The 24,297-nt window shown below is 44.3% G+C and overlaps 1 protein-coding gene across 5 annotated transcripts in view; it reads right to left on the minus strand.

Annotated features, from left to right (window-relative positions):
- TAF1C (TATA-box binding protein associated factor, RNA polymerase I subunit C) overlaps positions 1–20,539 on the minus strand; it is a 281,651-nt gene extending 261,112 nt beyond the window's left edge. For 2 of the 5 annotated variants that reach the window (XM_085627788.1, XM_085627783.1), the window contains exon 1: positions 20,408–20,539. Coding sequence is in view for 2 of the 5 variants with exons in the window: in XM_085627787.1 (XP_085483913.1) it covers positions 19,736–19,767 (32 nt within the window). In the remaining 3 variants the exon portion in view is untranslated. Of the gene's footprint in view, positions 1–19,735; positions 19,872–20,407 lie in introns of those variants that run through there. The other 3 variants (XM_085627787.1, XM_085627782.1, XM_085627785.1) reach the window with 3 other exon arrangements.
- Positions 20,540–24,297: the final 3,758 nt, after the last annotated feature.

Below are 24,297 nucleotides of genomic sequence, written 5' to 3' on the forward strand. Positions count from 1 at the left end.
GCCCAGGTGACTTCAGCGTTCAGGAGCCGCGACAGCGTCAGCAGGCTCGGATGGTTCCAGGTCTTCTGTCCCTTCGTTTCTCCGGCACCCCTTGTTATACTCCGCTTGTTCTTTGAAGTCCGGGGTCCTCGCAGAGGGGGGACTGGGGTGACGGAGGGGGTTCGGCGGGATTTCCTGCCGCTCACTTCTTTGGTCTTTTCAGGTGGGTCTGGGAGGGACCCCAGACGCTCGGCAGGGGAGGCGCCTGCTCCCCAGGGGCCTGGTGGCCGATCGAGTCTTCCCGGGGAAGGCGACCCGAGGTGTGACTGGGCTGGCGCCTTTGGGACTGGCTCGAGGGTTCCCGCTCCCTCGGTCGGACATGCGTGGTAGGGTGTCGAGTCTATCAGGGCTCTGGCCGGCCCTCGGATCTGGGTGGGTGGGGCGGCCGGAGTCGGAGATGTCGTGTCTTGAGGGTGGTTGCAGGTTGGCTGGATGATTGGGAGGGCAACGCCGTGAGGCCGGTCTCACAGTCAGGGACACATAGGGAGAGATGCTATGATCAGGTCATTTAAGCAGACCTGGTACAATGCAAAATTCAGACTTGTAGCAGAAAGTCTTTGTCAAAGATGCCTAATATGTCAGCAATACAATCCTGGAAGAAAGACAGTGGTGAGTCTAGGACCAATAGGTCGAGAAGGAGGTCCCTTTACCAGAATGCAAGTAGATTTCATTGAGATGCCTCCCTGTAACAGGTTGAGGTATGTTCTAGTTATGGTCTGTCTGTTTTCTAGATGGGTAGAAGCATTCCCAACAAGAAGAAATGATGGAATGACAGTGGCAAAATTATTTTTGAGGGAATTTATCCCTAGATTCGGATTCCCAGTAACAATTGAATCTGACCGAGGAGGACATTTCCATAATGAGATCATAAAATTGATTTGTGAAGCATTGAATGTACGACAAAAACTACATTGTGCCTACCGCCCAGAGGCTTCTGGTGTGATGGAACAGATGAATGGTACTATCAAAAACAGGCTAGGGAAAATATGTTTAGCCAAAGGTATGAAATGGCCTGATGTCTTGCCTCTGGTACTCATGACTATTAGATCAATTCCAGACAGAACTACAGGGTTGAGCCCCCATGAAATGATCATGGGAAGGGCGATGCAACACGTTTTCATACCAGTCAACAAGCTGATAACTATAACTGATGACATGGTGTTGGAATACTGTAAGAGCCTGGCTGACACAGTTCATTCTGTGTTTCATCAGGTTGGAGCGGATGCCACCACCAAAAAGAAGCGAGTCCATGATCTGAGCCCAGGGGACTGGGTGAGAATAAAAGTACACAGACGAAGAAACGGTTTGGTTCCAAGGTGGGGAAAACCACGACAAGTCATCTTGACCACAACAACAGCTGTGAAGTGTGCTGGACTGAAAAACTGGATTCATGCAAGTCATATATTGAGAATTCCAAATTCAGTGGATAGCACAGAAAAGGAGTATTTTGACTAATCAGAATCCAGTACTGAATCAGATGATGGAGAGCCAAAAACAAAAGAAAACCCTGAAAGGGGGGAATCAGAGCCAAGTCTAACATTTGTCCCCAGAAGTATTTCCTTGATTAGAAGGTTACAGATTTCTGATACCAGCTCAGACTCAGAGACTGAACAAGGAATTCAATGTCCTAAGAAAAGACAAGAAAAAGACAAAGAAAAAGACAGTAAAGAGACAATAAAATAAATTACTGAAAGAAGTTCCAGATGAAAGACTGAGAGAAATTCCACATTTAGACGGACTGGTGCCAGATACAGAGAGAGAGGGAAAGATTACTGCGGAAGACCCCCGAGGAGGTGTAAGGAACTCCAACATCCAGTTAGAAGTAGGGACATGTAGTCAGCAGGAAGATTGTGTGCCGTAGATACGAGGAGGGACAGAAGTAGGGAAAAAAAAAAAGAAGTGGTGGAAAAAGAAGCTGTTGAAAGTAAAAGACAAGTTGAAACAGAGTCAGAGGAAAGCGAAGATGAAGTACCTGAAAGTCGAGTTCTAAGAAAGAGAGCTTGGAGAACTGAAAAGAACGATAAAGGAAGTAAATTGAAAAGAGCAGCAAAAGACAACGTTTGGCCGAATAAAATAAAATAAAAAGACTGAGATATCGATTGACACGAGTAAATTCACCAAGAGCTGAACAAGTGAATGAAGTAACGAGTCAAGAGAAATCAAAAGACGAACAGTTGTAATTAAAGAAAACAAATGAACGAGGAAACCTAACCAGAAGTATAAGTCACCAGAATGGACGTATGTGGCCTGCCTGAAGTAAAAGAAGAGGCAGACAGCCAAGGAAATCCAGAGGTGATAGTACCAGAAGTGGTTGAGGAGGATGGAGAATCGGAAATCCTGAGAGTTATCTTGTCCGATACTGGAGAAGAAGCGGACATTCTGTATTCAGATCACGAGGGAAAAGTGAAAGATGATGAGATGCCAAACTGAATGAGACCAGAAAGCTGCTAATGGAAAGATAATAAAATACAGGAAAAGACAAAAACTGGTAGAACCAAGTAGGTGCTTAGAGCCTTGGGTTAGACATACTAGTTGTGAAGTAGAAGAGGCTAAGTCAAAAGACATTGTCCATTTTAACAAAAATGGCAAACACAGATAGTAGAAAAGGTAGATGTATATTTTTGAGAAGATGGTGTAAAATGTGTTGTTGTTGTACAGGATTACTAATGCTTCTGTGGAGCATGCTTGCTCTCCTGATCTTATTTAAGGTTACTATAGATACAATAGAAGGACATAGTGAAAATAAAACTAATATAGAAAAGATTCAAAAGGTAGTTCCGACGAGAATAGATAAAAACTATTTACATAAAGACAGGTCTATAACTGATTTTTCTAATAATGTGTTTTCGAATGGTTGCATGATTATGTAAAGACAATAGACGTAAGGGACTGCTACGTTTGTACGCAGTTACCTGCCTCTGCATCGGAGGGAGTGACTTATCACCACCTTCCAGTAACTTATGGAATAACATGTAGTGTACTAGCTAGTTTATTTTACCAAACAGGGAAATTAGAGTATTATTTTCAGATGTAGATAACATATTTTCACAAGTACCATCAATTAACAAGCTAAACAAGGTAAAACCTGCAAAGGTGGATTTTTCTTAGAAACTCAAGAACTAACATTAGAATATATATTTAAGAACAATTTGACTTGCAGTTTAAAGAAAGAGGAAAATACATTTTTATATATGGTTGAAGAAAGGAGACTGAAAATGCAAAGAAAGGCATCTGAAGGAAAAGTGGAGAAGACAGTCTGGGATGTAGAAATGGAAAAACACTTGAAAGGTGAAGCTGTTCCAAATATGGCTTTAGATTAGCCTCAGAAAGGGAAATTGTGTATTGGAAGGAATCAAACTGCATGTGATAATTATTTTCTAGGTAATAGTGAGTGCCATGTTACATACCGAATCATGGGTGGATGGGGATTTAAAGGTGGAAAAGATCCCGTTTTTCCTGGTTTATATTTCATTTGCGGGAACAGGGCATATTATCGTTTGCCAGACCATTGGTATGGCACATGTTATGTAGTCCTGGTTTTCCCGAAGATTTTTCATATGGATAGAGGAGAAGATCGTGTACATAGTTTAGGTAGTACTTTAGCACGTAGTAAGAGAGAATCTTGGTCAGAAATTGTGGGTGACAACTTTGGAGCATTGATACCAGCAGTGGGAATATCTCTGAATGCAAACAAAATTAGAAGGCTTTCAACAGTAGTGGATCGCTTGTCAACAAGCACCGCTGGAGGATTTTTATTGGTAAATACTGAAATGGTTGCCATGCGTGCATGGTAATGCAAAATCGACTTGCCCTTGATATATTATTGGCAAAAGAGGGTAGAGTCTGTGGAATGCTGAAAGTTCAACACTGTTGTACTTACATTCCAGATGAAAGTAAAGATGTGAAAATTTATATTAAAAATATAATTGAACTGCATGACGAAATTGCACCACTGGAGGTTGAAGGTGTGTGGGAAAAGATTGGAAAGAAAATATCTGCCATTAAAAATTTCTTAGTAAACTTATGTAGTGCCTTTTTAGGTAAAATCTTATTTCCATTAACAAGTGTGATTTTCATAGTATTAATAATAAGATTAGGGTGCATCTGTTGTAAAAAGAAAAGTCAGAAAAAGTTAAAAAGAGAAAATTTAAGGAGAAAAGACAAGAAACAAGAGAGAGAATTTGTAGAAATAGAATTAGAGGAAGTTAAGGAGAGCATGTATAAGACAGCAAAAAGAGAAGAGACAGGGGAAACTGAGTTATGAATAAAAACAAGAAATTGCTTCTGATTCCATAAAAGAAATACAACATTTTGATGGTGTGGTGATATAAATCACCAAAGGGGGGGGATTGATGGAGCCGGTAGTACAAAATTTTGTATACCCCCCCCCCCCCATTTCTGCATGTTCATACTAATTAGAATAATCTATTAATTGTAATAATATTAATGTGTTTGAGTGATACTTAATCAACCTTACTAATGTATGAATTACACGTGGGATTTGCATTTTGCATAGCTAAAATAATTTGTAAACTAATATACGTACGCATACTAATACTAGACAAGCATTTGCAATACAATAGGTCTCGCATTTACGCAAGTTTGAGCTATTGACATTGCAAATAACCATGCCTTTTATTTTTGTTTTTAAAACATAAATAAAAGGCATTGTCATTTACAATACCAATAGCTTAAACATGCGTAAATGCGAGACCTATTGCATTGCAAATGCTTGTTAAACCTATTTCAGGAGTCCGTAAAAAGTTACTGACTTTTAGAAAAGGTTTAGTACACTGCAGACATTTTTTGCTGTGAAAAACTGCAAATTGGGTGGTTTGTGACGCCTTGTAAATCTGGCCCGATGTTTCTATTTAATTGCAAGGGCTACGGTTGGGCAGGACCAGCATGCACAGAAAGCTTCTTTGAAGCAGGTACGCCCAGCTGTCAACTACAAAAGTATATGTGTTTTATGCACACCACTGTTATGGAGGGACTTCTGTTGCCCTATCACTTTACCAGAGGGTCCCTTTGGATGTGGAGTCCCTGGCACTTGCCTACTTTGCCCATGCCTTAAAACCAAATGTTTCCGATCATTAAACAACTAGAGTAGTCGAGGAAGTGCTACAGGAGAGAAAGACCATGCTCAATAGTATCCATGTAATTTAGGGCAACAGGGTCTGGATTCATTGTTCTTATACAGTTTTTGAGGACTACCATTATTGCCAACTAAACCATGTACATCTCCGACTGTAAAAAACAATGCATTGATCAAAAGCATACTCTCCCATAGCTGCCAGTTATAAAACGTTCAATTGAACACTGCACAGGATATGGTAGTGAACAGAGTTCTAGTACTGGTCATAAATGCCAACCTGCAGCGTGGCATATCTTGCCATTGAAAATAATCTGGTCTACTTACGGCCCCTAAGTATTTGCAGAAATAACAAGCAGCTTGATGATGTGTTATACATTGTCTAATATACTATCCTATATAGCAAGGTTGTGCCGACAGTTCTTATTCCTGTAGGTCTCACAGCTCTAGGTAAGAAGGTCAGATAAAAACAGATTAGTGTCCGAAACTAGATATTTTTTTCTGAATGCAAGATTGGAGTCTCAAGTCTTAAACTGCAGAGGGAAGCACTCCACAGAGCGTGAGTAAGATAGGAAAATATATCAAGTCAGTTTTTGCTTAAAAAATAAACGTAACGTCCAGCTCAGTGAGATTAGACAAACACCGCTGTCTGAAGTACAATACAGAAGGACCCAAAAAGTAGGGGCAGAATTAAGAAAGCATGATGAACACAGGATTGTGTAGGAAGCCTGTAAATTTGGTCCAGAAGAGTGAAGGCCCTATCGTGACACATAGAAAGGGTAATGAGGTGGTCTGCTTGATTTTAAAGAATTTGGAATCGATCAATACATTGTATTTATGCCAATATAGACTGCACTGCATTAATCGAGATGGGATACAATTAACGTGGCGACTGCTGCCCACTGGCTTTCCAAGGTCGAGTAAGAGAGGATTCTGTTCAGCCTCGAGAAGGATGCAAGGTGAGATGACGGCTGCAATTTGAGCAGTCATCTGGAGATTGGAATAGAGGTTTACTCTAAGAAGCTCAATGTGGGTAGAAGGTAGACCAGGGAACAAGCTCAGTAGCCACTGAAAGAGTCCCCCCCCCAGTGATTTGTACTCCTACTAACTCTCAAAATCTCAAATTCAGGCCATATGCCTGACAGCGGGGATGGACTGTTCTCACTGGAGCTGGGTCAAGACTGATTTGCATATGGCAGGGTCCAAACTGAGGTGGCACATTGTGCAAAATAATGATGGACTGGGATGCAGCCCTGAGTAATTACCAGTGGCTGAGATTCATTCAAGCATTCCCTCTATTACTTATAAATTTTACACTGTCAATCTACAGCAGAATTGAAAGTGCATCTTAGCAAACAAAGGTTTTCAGGTGGCCAGGTTTTCAGCTTTCAATCACAAAAACATAGATTCTCATTTAGACTGTTACTGTTTTTCCTCATGACATACTGAAAGTAATACACAAAGGTTGTCCTAAGAAAGCAAAAATCTTGGAAATCAGGGCTGCTCGAAGGATTGCAGTCACACTCTTTGGAAGGTTTTGTTAATTCCCTTTTACGTGCAATTATACTTCTTCCTTTTTTCCCCAGGCAGCATTCTCTTCCGATTCCACATCATGGAAGAGGATTTACTCCTGACAGGAGTACATGCCTAACTGTTTCTGATTGAAGTTTTTGGATACCAGCAAAACCCACGTCCAGCCACTAGGAGAGAATTTAATCACGCGTACCATCAGTGGCGGCTAGTTACATTTGAAAGGAGTGGCACATAAATGTTCAGGATGAGTGAACTGTGGCGAGCGAGCGAGCCCGAGTGTCGTATGAGGGGTTCAGGATGTTCTCTCCCTGAGAACATTTTGAAAAAAGAGTGGCCAAATGCTGCCCTTTCAAGCAAATTTGAGAGAGCAAGAAGGTTAATAAAGCAATAGTGAAAGTGTAGTTATGACATCAATAAAAAGATTTCATATGATAATGACGTACATAGCTGCTTATTCAGTATAAACACAGAACTTGACAATAGACTTTGAGATAACAAGGCTGAGTACCTCACAGATCTCCTTATTTATTGATATACCTTTACAAATGAAATCTACTGAGCAAGTACAAGTTGGCACAGACCCAGCTTGGATGTGAGTGTCCTAGAGTGTGGCACTGCAAGCCCGCCCTTGGCACATGCACCAGAAGGATGGCAGCCCCAGGTGATGCAGGTTTACGGATCTTCAACAGAATGTCTAGAAGTCAAACACAGTGAGATGACATTTGTTTCCCGAGAGCATTTCCTTTGTGTTATGAAAGAAATGGTTCCAGAGCACAGAGAGCCTTGAAATCTTTCTACACACAGGGCTGCGCTCATCACAGCTGACACTCAAAGGCTTTTAAATTGCACGTGTTATTTTACACATATGGCAACGGTATCTGCGCTTCCTGCCTCCGCCCCTGTGGTCACTGCAGGTCCTTTCTGTGTACACAGAACAGGAAAGGAGCGCAATCAAATGTCAACTAGTGATGGTTCATGGTTGGAGTGCCATAACTTTAACGCTTCAGCAGCCTGTGTGTTTGCACAGTCTTGAGGGAGAAACAACACGGGCCCTGATGAGGCAGGATAGAATCTCTCTCACATTAGTCTCTACCTGTTCCTCCTTTGCTTTTCGGTCTCCATAGCAGGAACCTGATCAGAAAGCACGTTGAGTTTAGTTGTAACTGCGGACATCTTACTATGACTTGCAGAGCAAGAGTTTCAATAGTGTCAGGGTCATTAATCCTTCCTAACAAGCTAAATTCAGCACTATTAAGTAAGAGTAACAGTTATTTACAGCACTTAGAAATGGTGGGTGGAAGCAACATGTTCACAAAAGAATGCTGTTTCCAAGCCCCTGTATGTATGCCTGTAGGGGGAAGAGTGTGCTTGGCTACCAGATGGTTGCATGTCAACTCAGAACGCAGGCTCCAGTCGTAAGTGTTCATTTAGCAGCTCCAATGCATCCTTGGAGTGGTGGCCCTGAAATGTACAACAAAAAGCGAGGCTGTTGAGGCCAGAGTGGAGAAAAGAGCACACCAATGGAGTAAGTCACTGCGGGACCCCATCTTTCCCCCAAAAGGTGTATTCTTATTTGAGCATTATGCACTTTGAATATTTCTGTTGTGGGTTGATTAATTATTAACATTAATACTCCAGAACACAATCCATGCATACTTTTGAAAGCGCAAGCGCCAAGTTATTTTTATAGTGCTATCATGGAAAAAAGTGGAAACCCCACACAAAACAGCAGGAAACAGACCATGGGAAAAAGCCCACAATCTTTCCTACTCTGTGTTCACCGAGTGCCCAGATTTCTGTAATGTAATGGCACGTAAAGTCACGTTTTATTACAACCAGCCTAAAGTTAGACCGCAGTGGTTTGGGGGAGACTTAGACTATACAGGCAGCTAGAGACAACAAGCGCCCGTGCGGCCGTGAAAGTAATCGTGGTCAAGCGCGGCGCGCGCGCGCCCGCGCACATGCACTGTAGCTCTAGGCTGGCCTGGTAGCACTTTTTGGAGCCCTCTCAAAAAGTCGCGCCAGACCAGCGCATGCGCTGGGTCAGGCGAGACCTAAAAAATAGAATATTGCATGATATATGTTGCTTTTGTGACGTTATTGTATGTTGCACCAGATGACATCATTGGGTGAATATGAACGCTTTAAATGTCGCCATTATGCTAGATAATTACATACAGATAGGGGAGTTAGTGAGGGTTTAACATTTTATTCGTTATTTCTTTGTTTTAATTACGTTTTGTGTTTGTTTTGCTTAAGTTGACCAATTGGGCCCAAGACAAGATGGCCGACCGTCACACATGACGCGACAGCTACCATTCCACGAGGTTTCAGACCAATTGCGCATGTCCCAGGCTCCTGAACAAGTGGCCTCAAGATGACCTACGCGGCCTGTACCCGAACAAGGTCATGACTGGACTTTTGCCAAGAGCTTTAACAATGGACAATTTTGACAACCGGATGGATCATGTCTGACGGTGTGACATCATAGACTTTGGGAAACTGAAACGGACGATCTTAACCAACCAATCAGAAGTGCCCAAAACTGACTTTCGTTACATTTTGTCATTAATTTCATTATAAAAGATGGTAGAATAGTGAGTTGTGCGAACCCTTCTTTTCCTGACGTTATGCTGACGGAGAGGACGGTGACCTTCCAGGACAGCTGTTTCCCTTGAATCCTTGACAGACTGAATTGCTGCCCAATTTCCTGATGAACTGAAGACTCTTTGAATTGATGGGCATTGATTGATGCATACACGCTTTTGCAGTATTTAGATAAACGAAATTATTGATTAACCAGAAAACGTGTTTGGTCATTTATTGGAAGGTCAAGAGAAGAATTCCTCTATTTGGCACGTCACCAGGTAAACTCACAGATTCTTACTCACAACCAAACAATCAATCACCAGAACAAACACCATAATCTTGACCAAATCTGGACTCGTTGTAATTAAAAATTTCTATATTTTATTAGAAACAATGACATAATAAAAAAAAAATTATATAGTAATCACAAGACAATAAAGTTGGCGCCTGATATTGTATTTGTTGGACAGTAAACAAATGAATCACATCAGAATATAAAGAATGTACAGTAAAAAAACATACAGTAAAAATATACACTAAAACAATTTCATCCTAAAAACCATTTGTAAACACAGGGAGAACACACGTAAGAAAGATGTTTTCTAATCAAAATACAAAAGGAAGACAAATGACCTAGATCAACTATTCTCATTACAATGGATACTTAATGTTTGATTTTTTCGGAGAACAGATGTCATTCCAATCTATAGTCTCCCTTTTAGGTTGCGTCGACGCGTTTCGGTGGAGAACTAAGGATAGAAGACCACCTTCTTCAGGACAGTTAATTATGATCTCCCAAAGTATAGAAAATCTAGACAAATCATAAAAATTGACATTAAAAACCAAAAATACATACAATCTATATACCTATCTAAAATGTACACTGGCGGTTTACATCTATCAACGCCATACACAGATGTCGACAATTTTATAAAAATCCCCATTATCAGTTCCAGAAGTCTAACAAGGGCAACAAAGTCCATTAGAGGAGAAAGAAGTGTAGTTCTCCTGGTGATTCATCATCCACAACCATACATGTACAGCCATTCTTTAAAACAACTATTCACAACACATCATCCATGCGCTCTTCTTATTTAAATAGAACAGCTAGATTTCTATTAGATGAAGGATATTACCTTATATTTTAGCCAGTACATCCGAACGGTAGGTACTCGTAGATTCCTTCCCTTATATTTCTTTGCGGGAGTACGATAGATTCATAGGGAACATAAGGGTACAAGCCTCTTAATCTGAGAAGATAGAATTAGTTATGATTATAGCTTCGTCTCTTTTCCTGCTAAAGGAGGATATATTACCCTCATATCTGTCTTACTGTATATACCTGCCATCCTATGTATCCGTGTTAAAATGCGCTCGTGATATGAAGGTAATAGGACCGGTTTAAACTGTAAGGGAAGTCCAAGCATAAATATCATATGGACCAACTACCAGCCCCAAAACGACATTATATATAAGTCCCACTTACTAAAAACAGGGAACATTCCCGTCTATAAAACGTCTCTGAGGTAAGGGAATACTCTATTGTTTTAAGAGCATGCCCGTCCTAAATATCCATACTTCATTAACAGATGTATTAGTTGGATCTCGATTGTGCAAGTATTCTCGAGATTCCAAAGATTTCTGTGAAGGATAGAAAATAAGACAAAGAGATTATATGGGTTAAATCTCTTGTTGTTGCATACCTATGTCTATCATTCTCGATAATCTCAGCACTAATATACAAAATATATGACTACCTCTATCCTGTTAATGGCCTATCTATATTGTTTATGTTTCGTCCCAAAAGATACTATTAAAACAAAACTGGCGGCTATACCACAAACAATGGGATTCTTTTTATCATTTCCGGCAAACTCATAAGACGCTGAAACCGCACCTTCAACAGATGCTAGTCAACGGATTCCCAGAGGCTAAACGGAAAAGCTAACCTCGCCGCAATCAAACTCGACTCACCCCGTTGCAGAACGTGGAAATCTTAGAACCTTGACCTGGTCCCCAAGGCAGCGCGTATCTAAATGAGCAACACAGAGCTCCGCCTTATATCCCCTGCTCCTCGAGGGCAAGGCATTAAATCGGCCTCAGCTGTGAAACGTCTAAACCATGACGGCGAGAATAAACCAAAAACGTGGCCATCTTGGACTACCAGAAGATAGCCACTGGTATCATTAAAGTTTAAACGGGATGAACTGACCGAAAATAAAAGTCCGTCACCCGTCCTCGTCAGAAGGTTCCGAATGAATTAAAAAGAACTGCCGGCTATATTTTCTGTGACAACTGTGGGATACACCCTCGTGAAACATCACAGCGAGGTCGTTATGAGCCTACAACAGGCAGTCTAAACTAAGGATTTCCAATGGCAAACAAGGCGGCCATCTTTGAATGAGCAAAAAGGGATACACAATCCAATCATCCCTGTATCTGCACCCTCACTATAAATGAAGGATTGTCACAAGATTGCGAAAAGGTTATGTTAAGACCTGAGTCACAAAAACGGAATCAAAAAACCGAATCAAAAAACCCCACTACTTTAACCAAGGCAGACAAATTTTATATCGTTACTGCCAACAGTTACTTTCCTACATAGTTAATGCTGTACGCACGAATAGGGGAACAGAAGTTTAAAGTACCAATTGTTTGCTGACGCAAACTAACTCAACAGCATAAATAATGCCGGAAACCAAATTCAGGCAACAACATATTAGAAGTGCCAGCTTTCAGGATAAAGCATACTAGAGTAAAGATATTCCAGATATGTATTAGAAAACAGTACGCAGCGAGTTCCTTTTTGCAGAAAACTCTTGGAGGGGCATATACAGAACAGAATCTAAGCGCAGGTAACAAACCCGAATGATACGGAGAAACTACTGAGGGATAGAAATGTTATCTGATCAGACGATCCCATTCCTCCCTCGAGTTAAGACCATTTCTCACTGTATTCAAGAGTGAGATATACCATTGCTCTCTGATTTTCCTTTTTTGTTCCATATTCCCTCCGCGAGGCCCCATCCATATCTTCTCAAGGATAAACCATTTTAAGTCTGACTCATTGTGGCCCATTTCAATGAAATGGGTAACTAAAGGGGCATTAACTTTCTTAGTTCTGATGGCGGAGCGGTGTTCTTGAAGTCTGATTCTAAGCTCCCTGCCTGTTTCCCCCACGTAACCTTTCTCACATGGACATTTGAGGAAATATACAATGTTTTTACTCCTACAGTTGTTAAGGGATCTAGAGGATACCGTGTGTCCATTGTATTCCAAACTATCTGACTCGATACACAATGAACAGACATTACATGTGCCACACTTTACATTTCCCAAAGCAATGGCTCTGTCCAGCGTGCTTTGTACTTTGCCCCTATTCTCTCTATACGTATGGACCAGCTCATTTCTCAAGTTCCTATTTCTTTTGAAAGCAAAGATGGGTCTCTCCAATTTGAATTCTTCCTCATTGTTAATGATATGCCAGTTGCTGTTGATGACATTTTTGATACGATTACTGATATGGGAGAAATTACTCACAAAGACCACTTTGTCAGATTCCTTCTTCTCTTTAACAGTGTTACTAAGCATAGCCTCTCTATTGTAGAATCTGGCACGTTTAAAGGAGTGGGTAATGAGTTTTTTCGGGTACCCTCTTTCCTTGAATTTCTTTTTCATGGTCTCCGCATGTCTATAGAAATCCTTTATATCAGAACAATTCCTCCGCAAGCGGAGAAACTGACTGAAAGGTATATTGTCGCGCTGCGATTTGGGGTGGAAACTGGAATAATGCAACAGAGTATTTTTGGCCATCGGTTTTGTGAAGAGTTCCACCGCCAAACTGCCATCTACGTCTTTGATAGAGATATCTAGGAAATCGACCCTTGATTTACTTGACTGTGATGTAAACTTTAAATTGGGATCACCCAAGTTGATCCAAAGTAAAAATTCATCATTGTAAAAAAGGAACCTCCTGAGGCTTGAGCCGGGAGTAGAGCGGAAACGCTGCATTTTAAAATTGTAAATTGCTGTTGTGTGTTTTTAAAAGCATTTCGCTGCACTCACCCCTTGAGCACCCAGCACTGCACAAACCCCTGGAGGTCAGCTGAACAATACGCTGCCACCGGAGAGTGTTTGTTTACCTCGCCGCCATTACGAGGACATAGGCCACGCCCACCGGATAGGCCACGCCCCCTCACTCGCATCCTGATACAAAAGCGCGCTGAATTCTAGCGCTGCTCATTGTAAAAAAGGAACCTCCTGAGGCTTGAGCCGGGAGTGGAGCGGAAACGCTGCATTTTAAAATTGTAAATTGCTGTTGTGTGTTTTTAAAAGCATTTCGCTGCACTCACCCCTTGAGCACCCAGCACTGCACAAACCCCTGGAGGTCAGCTGAACAATACGCTGCCACCGGAGAGTGTTTGTTTACCTCGCCGCCATTACGAGGACATAGGCCACGCCCCCTCACTCGCGTCCTGATACAAAAGCGCGCTGAATTCTAGCGCTGCTCATTGTAAAAAAGGAACCTCCTGATGCTTGAGCCGGGAGTAGAGCGGAAACGCTGCATTTTAAAATTGTAAATTGCTGTTGTGTGTTTTTAAAAGCATTTCGCTGCACTCACCCCTTGAGCACCCAGCACTGCACAAACCCCTGGAGGTCAGCTGAACAATACGCTGCCACCGGAGAGTGTTTGTTTACCTCGCCGCCATTACGAGGACATAGGCCACGCCCACCGGATAGGCCACGCCCCCCTCACTCGCGTCCTGATCTGCCTCCTATAAAAATGTGTCCATTCAGGAAGCGCAGCGGGCGCGACGAATGCACGCTTAAGGCAAGCTCGTCTGCGCTCGTCCGTGCCGAGTCCGGGCCAGGGGCCACACCCCTAACAACCCAGGCAAAAGAGACCATAGCCTACAGCCCAGACGCGCTTCACGACTTGAGACCCGTGGGACATGATTGTTTGAGGTATGGTCTTGACACCACACCCCTTCCAGCTACTTGTCCAAAATGTAGCGCGCCCCTCTCCATATGGCAGAAAAAAACCCCGAAGTATGAATACCGCATGCTCCTTTTAAACTGTAGATCCCTTCCCAAACACAAGGTGGAAATATCCCTCCTACTGGAGGAACGTAAGCCGGACGCACTGTTTCTCACGGAAACATGGTTAACGCCAGAATCCGACCCTGATGTGGTAGCCGCCCTCCCCTCTGGTTATCAAATCACTCGTCAAGACCGCCCAGACGGCAGAGGGGGAGGACTAGCAATCATATTCAAAGATCAATATCGCTGCAGACTCACCGTGGAAAACATTCCAGACTGTGAAAATTTAGCCTTCTCGCTGGAGTTTTCCCCCCAATCACTGCCTCTCGGGCACCTTGATATACCGTCCACCCGGCCCCCCAAAACAATTTCATAACTGTCTACCAGCAACAGTGGCACCACGCATCTGCACTGCCGCCAACTTCACTGTGTTAGGCGACCTTAATTTACATTTTGATTCGCCATCAGACTCAACGGCCACTACCCTGGCCGACGACCTGGCCGCACTACAACTCACTCAACGAGTAAACACCTCAACCCATATGAAGGGACACCTCTTAGATCCAGTATTTAGCAATTGCGCGGAGCTCTCAACTGAATCCCCACTCCCCCTCCCCTGGACTGACCATTCTCTGGTGCCCTTCACCTGGTCCACTGAGAAATGCATTCCACCAACCCCCTTGACTAGATTTGCTAGATCGTGTGCACGGATACAAGTGGATGAATGGACAAACAAACTATTGGAAAAACTTCCCTCAAATAACGAAGATCCTTGTCTGGCAAATCAGGAGTACGAAAGTTGGATTCTGCACTCCCTTGAAACCATCCTTCCCCTTAAGAAATCCACGGCAAAACGATCCCACAAAACAACACCATGGTATTCGGAAGCCCTCAGGAAAAAAAAACGCCAATGCCGAAAAGCAGAAAGAAAATGGCGCTTAAATTATTCCATGGAGGACAAAACCCGATATCGGGAAGAAATAAAAGCATATATAGAGGAGATAAAAACTGCCCAAACAGCATACTTCTCAAATAAGATCCTAGCCTCAAATTCTAAATCCAGGGAAATCTTCCAAACTCTGCAGAAACTGACAAAACCACCTCCCCCTAGTGTACACGAGGAGAAATCAGTCTCCCAATGCAACGACTTGGCAGAATTCTTCTCGGCCAAAGTAAATAAGATATACACTTCCTTCCCAATCAGTACTACCTCTCCGACAGCTCAGGATAACAACAGGGGGTCAGACCTTGAGCTAGCCCCCTCTTCCACACTTGACCATTTTCCCTGCATGGACCTGGAAATGGTTGAATCTATGGCTCGGAAAGTGAAATCCGGCTCTCCAAGCGACCCGGCCCCTCCAGAGACAATGTTACTCGCATCTCAGACGGTTCTACCCATCATCAAGAATCTCGTGAATGCATCCATTGACTCTGCCATTGTTCCGCCTGCCTGGAAACGGGCAATGGTTCGAGCACTAATAAAAAAGCCAAATCTAGATCCATCGGACTTCGCCAACTACCGTCCGATTTCACTACTCCCCTGGGTGAGCAAAATTGCGGAGAAGTACATCAACCTCCAACTGGTTAGCTATCTGGAAAACAATCAGCTGTTGGACCCTACCCAGACAGGGTTCAGGCCTAAGCACGGAACAGAGTCCGCACTCCTTATGGTCGTCGAGGAGTCCAGGAAAATCCTTGATCAAGGAGGATCAGTGGCAGTGGTCCTCCTTGATCTTAGCGCGGCGTTTGACACGGTCAGTCATAACACCTTACTGAACCGCATGTCAAACGTCGGCATCGTGGACAAGGCCTGGCTCTGGCTAAAATCTTTCCTAAGCAACAGGTCGTTCCAGGTGTTTGACGGACAAACAGTCTCCTCCAGCATACCCCTGAAGTGTGGAGTCCCCCAGGGCTCCTCTCTAAGCCCTGCGCTTTTTAATATCTATATGAGGCCACTGGCTGAGGTAGTTCGTCCGTATGGAGTGAAGATCATATCCTATGCGGACGACACACAGCTGGTGGTCTCCCTAGCGCAGGAAGCCCAACATCCTCTGTCAGGGGGTCTAACCAAATGCCTGGAGGAGGTGAAGTCCTGGATGACCCTGTCATCGCTAAAGCTCAATGGGGACAAAACGGAGCTTATGCTCCTGGGCCCGGCTGACCCGACCCTCTTCAAGTCATTATGGCCCACCTGTCTAGGCCCCCCCCCGGTTCCAAAGGATAACATCAAAAGCCTCGGGGTATGGCTGGACAGGAATCTCTCTCTTAACACTCAGGCCACAAAGCTTTCCGCCACCTGCTTTGGACTTCTCCGGACATTGAAGAAGGTTCTCCCCCTGCTCCCAATTGGAGGCAAAACAAACAGCCATACAGGGCATAATACAGTCACGTTTGGACTCGAACAACGCCCTTTACCTGGGAGCCCCAGAGTACACATTGAACAGACTGCAGCTGGTACAGAACTGCGCGGCCCGTACCTTACTGCAAATTTCCCGCAGAACCTCAGTTAGGGAGGCACTGACCAGCCTTCATTGGCTACCAGTACGAAAAAGAGTCTCTTTCAAAGCAATGTGTATTGCCCACCAGGCCTTCTGGGACTCGGGCCCCAAAATCATGCGTAGCCTAGTCAGCCAATATCATCCAGGCAGAGACCTACGCTCTAGTCAGGCTTTCATGGCAACAGTCCCCAGAATTAAAAGGACTAGAGCAGGCGGAAGAATGTTCACCTTCAACGCCTCAAAAATATGGAACTCCCTTCCCCTTCACCTGAGATCTAACCCCAACCTCGCCTCCTTCCGTAAACAACTAAAAACACATCTGTTCAAATCTCGGTAACAATTCAGCCCCTCCTCCCTCCTCCCAGTTCTGTTATCCTCACTACACCCCCCATCTGGTTCCTCTAGCGCTTGGACGCCCCAGGGCAGCAACCGCGCTGTATAAATCCATTTTCATTCATTTTCATTTTCATTCAGGTACCATCCCAGATAAAAAAGATGTCATCTATGTAGCGGTACCAACCAACTACATTTTCAAAAAACGGAGCAAGTTCGTTGAAAATATGTTTGTTCTCAAATTCACCGACACAGAGACAAGCCAGGCTCGGCGCACAGGTCGCCCCCATGCTTGTACCTTTCTTTTGTTTAAAGAGATCATCTTTGAACAAAAAAATATTGTTCATGAGTACCATCCTGGCGCAGTCTACAACAAAACCCTTTTCCACTCCTTCAAGTACAATGCCAGAAATGGCTCTGCGGACCACCTCTACAGTTTCGTTTTGAGGGATGTTCGTGTAGAGAGACTCAATGTCCAGAGTAACTAGACATTGAGTCTCCCCACAAAACGGACGGCCCTCAAGAAGAGATATCATATGGGAGGAATCTCTCACATATGATTTAAGGTCCATTACTATGGGTCTTGGGAAGTGGTCTACGTATTTACTGAGAGGCTCAGTTAATGAGTTAATGCTACTGACGATGGGCCTCATTGGAGGGTTCTCTCGATTTTTGTGAATCTTGGGGAGACCATACAGTGCTGGGATCCTAGGTTCTTCATTATTCAGGAATTTAAATTCCTCTTCACAGATCCATAGATTGTCCCTTGCTTCAGTCAGAAGTTTGTGACAATCACTCATAAGCTTCGTGAGTTGATTTCTAGAGATTGATTCGTAATGTTCTTTCACAGCAAGCATCTCTAACATCCTCCGTATCACTCATAAGCTTCGTGAGTTGATTTCTAGAGATTGATTCGTAATGTTCTTTCACAGCAAGCATCTCTAACATCCTCCGTTCATAATCAGAGGTATTGAACACCACCACTCCACCTCCTTTATCAGCAGGTTTTATGGTTAGACTCAAGTCATCTTTCAAAGATTTGAGGGATTGCTTTTCTTCTCTGGTCATATTATAATCAAATTGTCTAGGGTTCTGAGAGAGAATGAATTGTATCCCACTCTCTACCGCTTGGATTTATTGGAAGGAACAGATTAGGAATTTAGAATGTTTAGATGGATTAAATCACCTAATATCAAAAACAACTAATTTGATCGGTCGACTACGTGGAAGGAGTATCTTGATGTTTAAGATTAAGATGTGTATTAATAAGGGTATTAGGGAAAATAAGTTCTCTTACTATAGGTTATAAGGTATTCCTTCCATGTCAGCGCTTGGAAACAGTTATTCCTCCTGTAAGTACATGCCAGTAAGAAGTGGAGTGTGAATGTTGGTGTTATGGGCCCCACCAAACGATTGTACGAGTGAATGTGTTAATGTGATATTTGGTCTGTGACGAAGGGAGGATAATTATTAGGTACGGGGTTTTTGTCTTGATTCCCGGTACCCGGGTTTCCGCGCTGCAACAATAGCACCGGGCGACCTTTGACAACTAGGCAATGAATACATTTTCATGTACCCCCTCTGCCCCCCGCCCCCTTGGCAAACTTTATTGTCTCACATTATTTGGGGAATAAGCAATACGCAGGAGAGTGAGGTAAATAGTCTAGAAAATTAAAGAGAAGCCGGGATTCGGATTCACATGCTCCGATCCCGATCACGTTGGTTAGTCTGTAAGCACTACTTTTATTAATGAGTTTCGCATTAGTAAAGCACTACGGTGTGCATGTGTGGCGACACTGCACCCATGAGGTACGTGCCAAGCAATTGTTGACACAATCCACACTTTGCGTGTTTTTCAATATATTTATTACGAAGTGCAGGACCTTTCCAAGGGATTTTGCACACTACATACATTCACTCCAAAAATAAAACGTGTAGGTAAAAAACATTGCCATTAACAGTGTCAATAGCTCTAACTCACAAATGCGAGACCTATTTGCATTGCAAAATGCGTTACAATAATGACCCATTGTCGTGAAGTTGACTCTCAGCTAACAGGTGTATGCATGCTGGGACTTGCAGTTTTCAACTTCTTTGCGCCACTAGCTCAACTAATCTAAGTTTTCCTAATGCTTGAGGTCCTTTTCGTACCATTATTGATGTATGACTAGAAGTACCAGAAAGCAAAGTAAAAGATATCTACTCATCCATTGAAAACAATAAACCACATTATATTTTAATTAAACAAAAGTACAGCCAAAAAAAACACTGTGGGTGGGTTCCACACCCCCTCTAATGTATCATTCATCTATAACCTGGAAGACGTATTAACAGGAAAGCATTATGCCGAAGATGAGAAGGTAATCCTCCCAAACAGCAGACTGGTAAGAATGGAGGGTGTCTGAACACGATCCATTTCATTAATAACTCTGGCATCATAGGACTGAAGGTCTCATACATGGACTGACTCTTAGAAGCACGTGCAGGCATGATGGGGGCACCGCTGCCAAGTCTCCCAGGTCCACGTGTTACTTGCATTTAATTTTAAGATATTGTAATTGGAATAAACAGTAGCGGTAAATAAAATACCCAGGCTGGGTGGCCTACTCACGTGCTGGCCTGAAGGGCGGAGTCTCTTACCATCCTCACTAAGGCGCCTCGTTAATACAGCTGCAGTTCAAGCAGCTGCTCAAAGCGCTAGACTTGTAGCGTGGAGTATAGTTGAGAATAACACAGCTATCTAATGAGCAGTCAGGTTTACTAGTTAGCTACCGATCTCGGAAAGACATGATTGTGCTTCGGGGATTATATCAACCAAGAAGCTCTTCCTTTCTTTCAACTAGTGGTAGAAATAAGAACATGTTGGGCCAAAATTCTGACAATTTATAGGTGAAATACGGCGTCTTTCTTTTAATCACAATTTATTGTGGCACCAGCGCGCTTGTCATCTACAAAAACAACAATGCCCATAATGATGGGGCTTGCAGTGCTGCGACTGTTGTTTTGGACATTAACTATTTTACACAGAACTACACTTTCCAGATGACCACCGGGAAGTTGCAGCGCCAATCTACATTAGGACCAGGAACTGGCCTCATGGGATAGGTAGTTCCATTACCAGACCCTGGAGGCGTAAAATGTGAGCGACAGAACGACATGCCCCACAGTGCTCCACTGCCCTGAATTCCACCAGGCATGCCGCCTCGTGTACCGCTACTGCCACCGCACGAGGCTGCGAGTCTGTATTTTCCACACCTCCCATCGCGCCGAGTCAGACAAGTACCTCCACTGCTCAATTCAGCCTCCTTCTCTTTCCGCCATTGCCGCGGTGGCTCCGGTTGCCATGTTCCCGCCCTGAGCCCTCTGGTCTGCCGCCCAATGGCATCCATGCCTGTGAAACCCCGCCCCTTCGTTGGACCTTTCATCCAATGACAGAGCGAGGCTTGAAACGCAGACTGTGTACTTTATTGTGCTACAGGCATTCACAGCAAACGTCGCTTTAACTGAAGTAGTAAAAGTTCGTGGTAATAACAACAAGCATTGGTATAGCCAATAGGTCTCGCTTTTGGGACCTTATAAGTATTTAGTTATGCAACTGTTGCATGGCTAAACACTTATAAGGTCCCTAAGGCGAGACCTATTGGCTATGCCAATGCTTGTTTTGTTTTTGGTTGACGATGTCTGCAGGGGGAGCTGACGCTCACGTATGTAAGGACTGTCACGGGTCGGTCTAAGACTTGGAGTAATAATGCTTTGCTGTTTTGTTTACCTGTATTTGCACAAGTATGGTTAACTTTCAGATTGTATTCACAAATCTGCATAATAATGTAGCCCTTCTTTCAGTAGCATAACACGTTTGGCAAACACCCAACACCGCACTACACCCGCCGCCACGGAGGGGTTGCACAGCTCCTCCCTACACATCTCTTCATTAAACAGTACTTTTTACAATCCGTGTCCTGGGGGACTTGTCAATACATTCCTGCCAGTTTAGTGACTATCACAACACAGGCACATAAAAGTGCACTTCCCCCTGTTCTCAGGCTCCCGGGATTATAGCGCACAAAGAGACCACATCCTTCGTGGCATCGCTGGGGGAGGGCGGGCTCATAAGACCGGTGCCCAACCTGTACATGCCATGGCCCTCCTTGTGCCCGCCCACCGGTGACAGTCGCAGCCAGCAACAAGCATTTACAATGCAACGGTCTCGGCATTGTTAAAGTTAGAGCTATTGGCATTGCTCATGACAATGCCGTTTCTTTAAATGTTTTAAAAACAAAAACATAAACAAAAATAATGTCATGAGCAATGCCAATAGCTCTAATTTTACCAATGCCGAGACCATTGCATTGTAAATGCTTGTTATATAGCGCGATCTTGACCCGAATCCAATCAGGTATCGGGGCGCTTTACACAAGCACCCGTTGCGTTACATGAGGACACACATTCATTGTTTTGTTAGGCACGGGGAGATTAAGTGATTTGCCCAGAATCACAGGAGGTTCAGCGTCATTGCCGAGACTCGAACCCAGTTCCCCGGCCTAGCGCCCTAGCCGTTTGGCCAACTCCTGGTTACCTGCGTACTAGAAACAAGTTTGTGTTGAAATCTTAATTATGCAGCTGATTGTGGGTTATGTGACCAGTCACCAGTGCGGCAAATGTACATTTATGTGGCTTAGCGCCAAGAAACCATCTGCGTGCGCTTTATGGAGCATCGTAAACATAACATAACGTGGACAAAGCAGCGGCTGCAGAACTCCAGTGCCCTGGGTGAGTGCAGCTCACTGAAGCCTCCACTCCCACCGCTAACCCAGTAACGTCACTCGCGGCCCTGCTCCTACAGCCCCTACTACCCCGTATCAGCCTCTGCCACCCCCAGCCCCAGCCACACTCACCCCTTGTCTGCCCGATGTGCGTCTCTTGGAGCCCCGGGAGAACATCCTCCTCGGGGGTCTCCCCGCTTGTCTCGCCCCTGGGCCCCGGGGCTCGGCGGCGGTGTCTCGGGAGCTCCTCGGAGGCGGGGTCTGTCTGAAGGGGTTGGTACAAAAGAGAGACTGTGTGACTGATCTGAAGTCCTGATTTGATACCCTTATTGTCAGACTATAACAGGCGGTGCTGAAGAACGTTACTCTAACCGATTGTTCACAGCGATTGGATTACAGTCATGTCAATCTATTTGTAATGAGAGCGGTCTTTCTCACCACCGCCCACTAGATGATTGACAGCAGCGGTACCCTGTCAAACGGCCGATTCAGTCAGTCTGCCCTCACCTCCCACGACACTATTACGGGTGTAGGCATAATTCCGTGAACCAATAAAAGCAGAAGTTTTCGTTTCGTACGGGATGGATTGGAAGATTGACAGTGGGCGTTAAGTTTAGCAGAACTCAGTAACGTGAGTGACAGACGTGCTACCTAACCGGAATGCGAGACTGTGGGTTGTTCCTTTTGCCGGTTTAGTTGAAAGACCGAAATTAAGCCAATGTGAAATGTCTGGCCTGGGAATCCCCAGGGGAGGCGGAGACCGTAGGTCCGTGACGGGTCCGAGGGCTGCTCGTTGTGGAGGCTCATCTTTTTATGTAGAAGGCAAACATATTGTGTTCTATACTCACTTTACAGGACTCTCGGTTAGTCTCATTCATGCATTAGATTCTTTTGTTCCGGAAAGGAGTGGGGGAGAGGACGAGCACACCACTGCCTTTCTCCGAGGCGAAGCAGAAATGCATCGGAGAAACGCAGTGGCGTTTTCGGGGGTGTGTTTTGCTTTTATCTCCTCTTGCCATTGGCTGGAGGAGATAATTAGACTTTCTGCAAAAAACACGCCCCCCGATCCGAAAAGGACGGGGCCTGATCGGAATGACGGACCTCTTCTCCAATGGCTGGCCAGCATTCAAGAGGCCAGCCAATGGAGAACAGGGGAGAAGAGGGGCGTGTTCAAGCCCCTCTTCTCCAAGTCATTAAATCTCGGATCGATTATGCGCAAGCGCAGCCTTCGAGCCGAGACCTAAAAACAGGCGATGTCCTCTCAGCCTGGGGCCAGGCACATTCTTCCAGTTTACATTTCATATTTTACTTACTGTTGCATTCCCCAAGAATATTTATTTTGCCTGGATGTAGCGTTTCTGTAGTTTTTCATACAAAACATTACTCCTATGCGGCTGTGTAAGTTGAGGTTGTAAGTGAGTGGGCCACGGCAGAGAGCTGTGGTGTTCAGGCCAGACGCAGTGTGGATTTATCACAATGCCTGTCAATGGGTCATACCTGGATTCGTAGTACACACCCATCCAATCCTTGGCCTATCTATAAAGCCCACAGAGCAATGCACAGTTGTGTCGATTGTAATTGTGATCACATGCAAATGTGCGTGAAGAAGATAAAAAAACTGTCAAAATATTAGCAGGTTTCACCCTGCCAATATTTTGACAGTTTTGTATCTTCTTAGAGACAGTGCAGTGCAAACAAGCGAGTGGGTGCAATGGGGGGGGGAGGAGTGGGGGAGAGGGCGGGGGTTGAACTGAAGGTGATGCAAGGAAAAACCTCCAAGACAGTGTGAGAGTGCTTAAGAGGAAAGGAATGAGGTGTGAGCTAGGCAGACAGTGTTTCAGTACGATATGAGGAGAAAAAAAGAGTGCAAATGTCTAACAAAGAGATTCCCCTTAAAATTACGCCTCGACACGCCAATGATCATACCAAGATTTTTTCTGAGCACACAGTTTCACAGGCGTCTCAAAACACCACGAGTCAAGCACTGCTAAAAATCAATAGAGCCATCGCACAGATGCTATTGGTGCAATCAGCCCTCGCGCTGCTGTCCAATTTGTAGCGCGTGACAGGCATAGATAGGTAAGACGTGCTCTTTGCTCACTCGGCACGCGCCTGTCCGTCAGAATGCAGACAAGGGTGAGGGGCAGAAAGAAACTGCTGACTCGGGGTTTTCCACACGGCTTCAATAGCAACGACCGCAGTGCGCGCGGTAATTAACAGCCAGCTGCACACTTTGTCACGGGGCCAGATAGGCCATGCGTCATTAGGTGTCACTGAAGCGAAATGCCACGCAGCCCTGCGATGGTTGGAGGTAAGCACATTAAAAATACAATAGATCGCCGTCACCATGCAATTGCACTTGGTAATGTTAATACAGAACTCTCCAGTTAAACATTCATTGCTGCTGAGC

Source organism: Triturus cristatus, chromosome 2_1 (assembly GCF_964204655.1).
Source record: "Triturus cristatus chromosome 2_1, aTriCri1.1, whole genome shotgun sequence".
Lineage (NCBI taxonomy): Eukaryota > Metazoa > Chordata > Amphibia > Caudata > Salamandridae > Triturus > Triturus cristatus.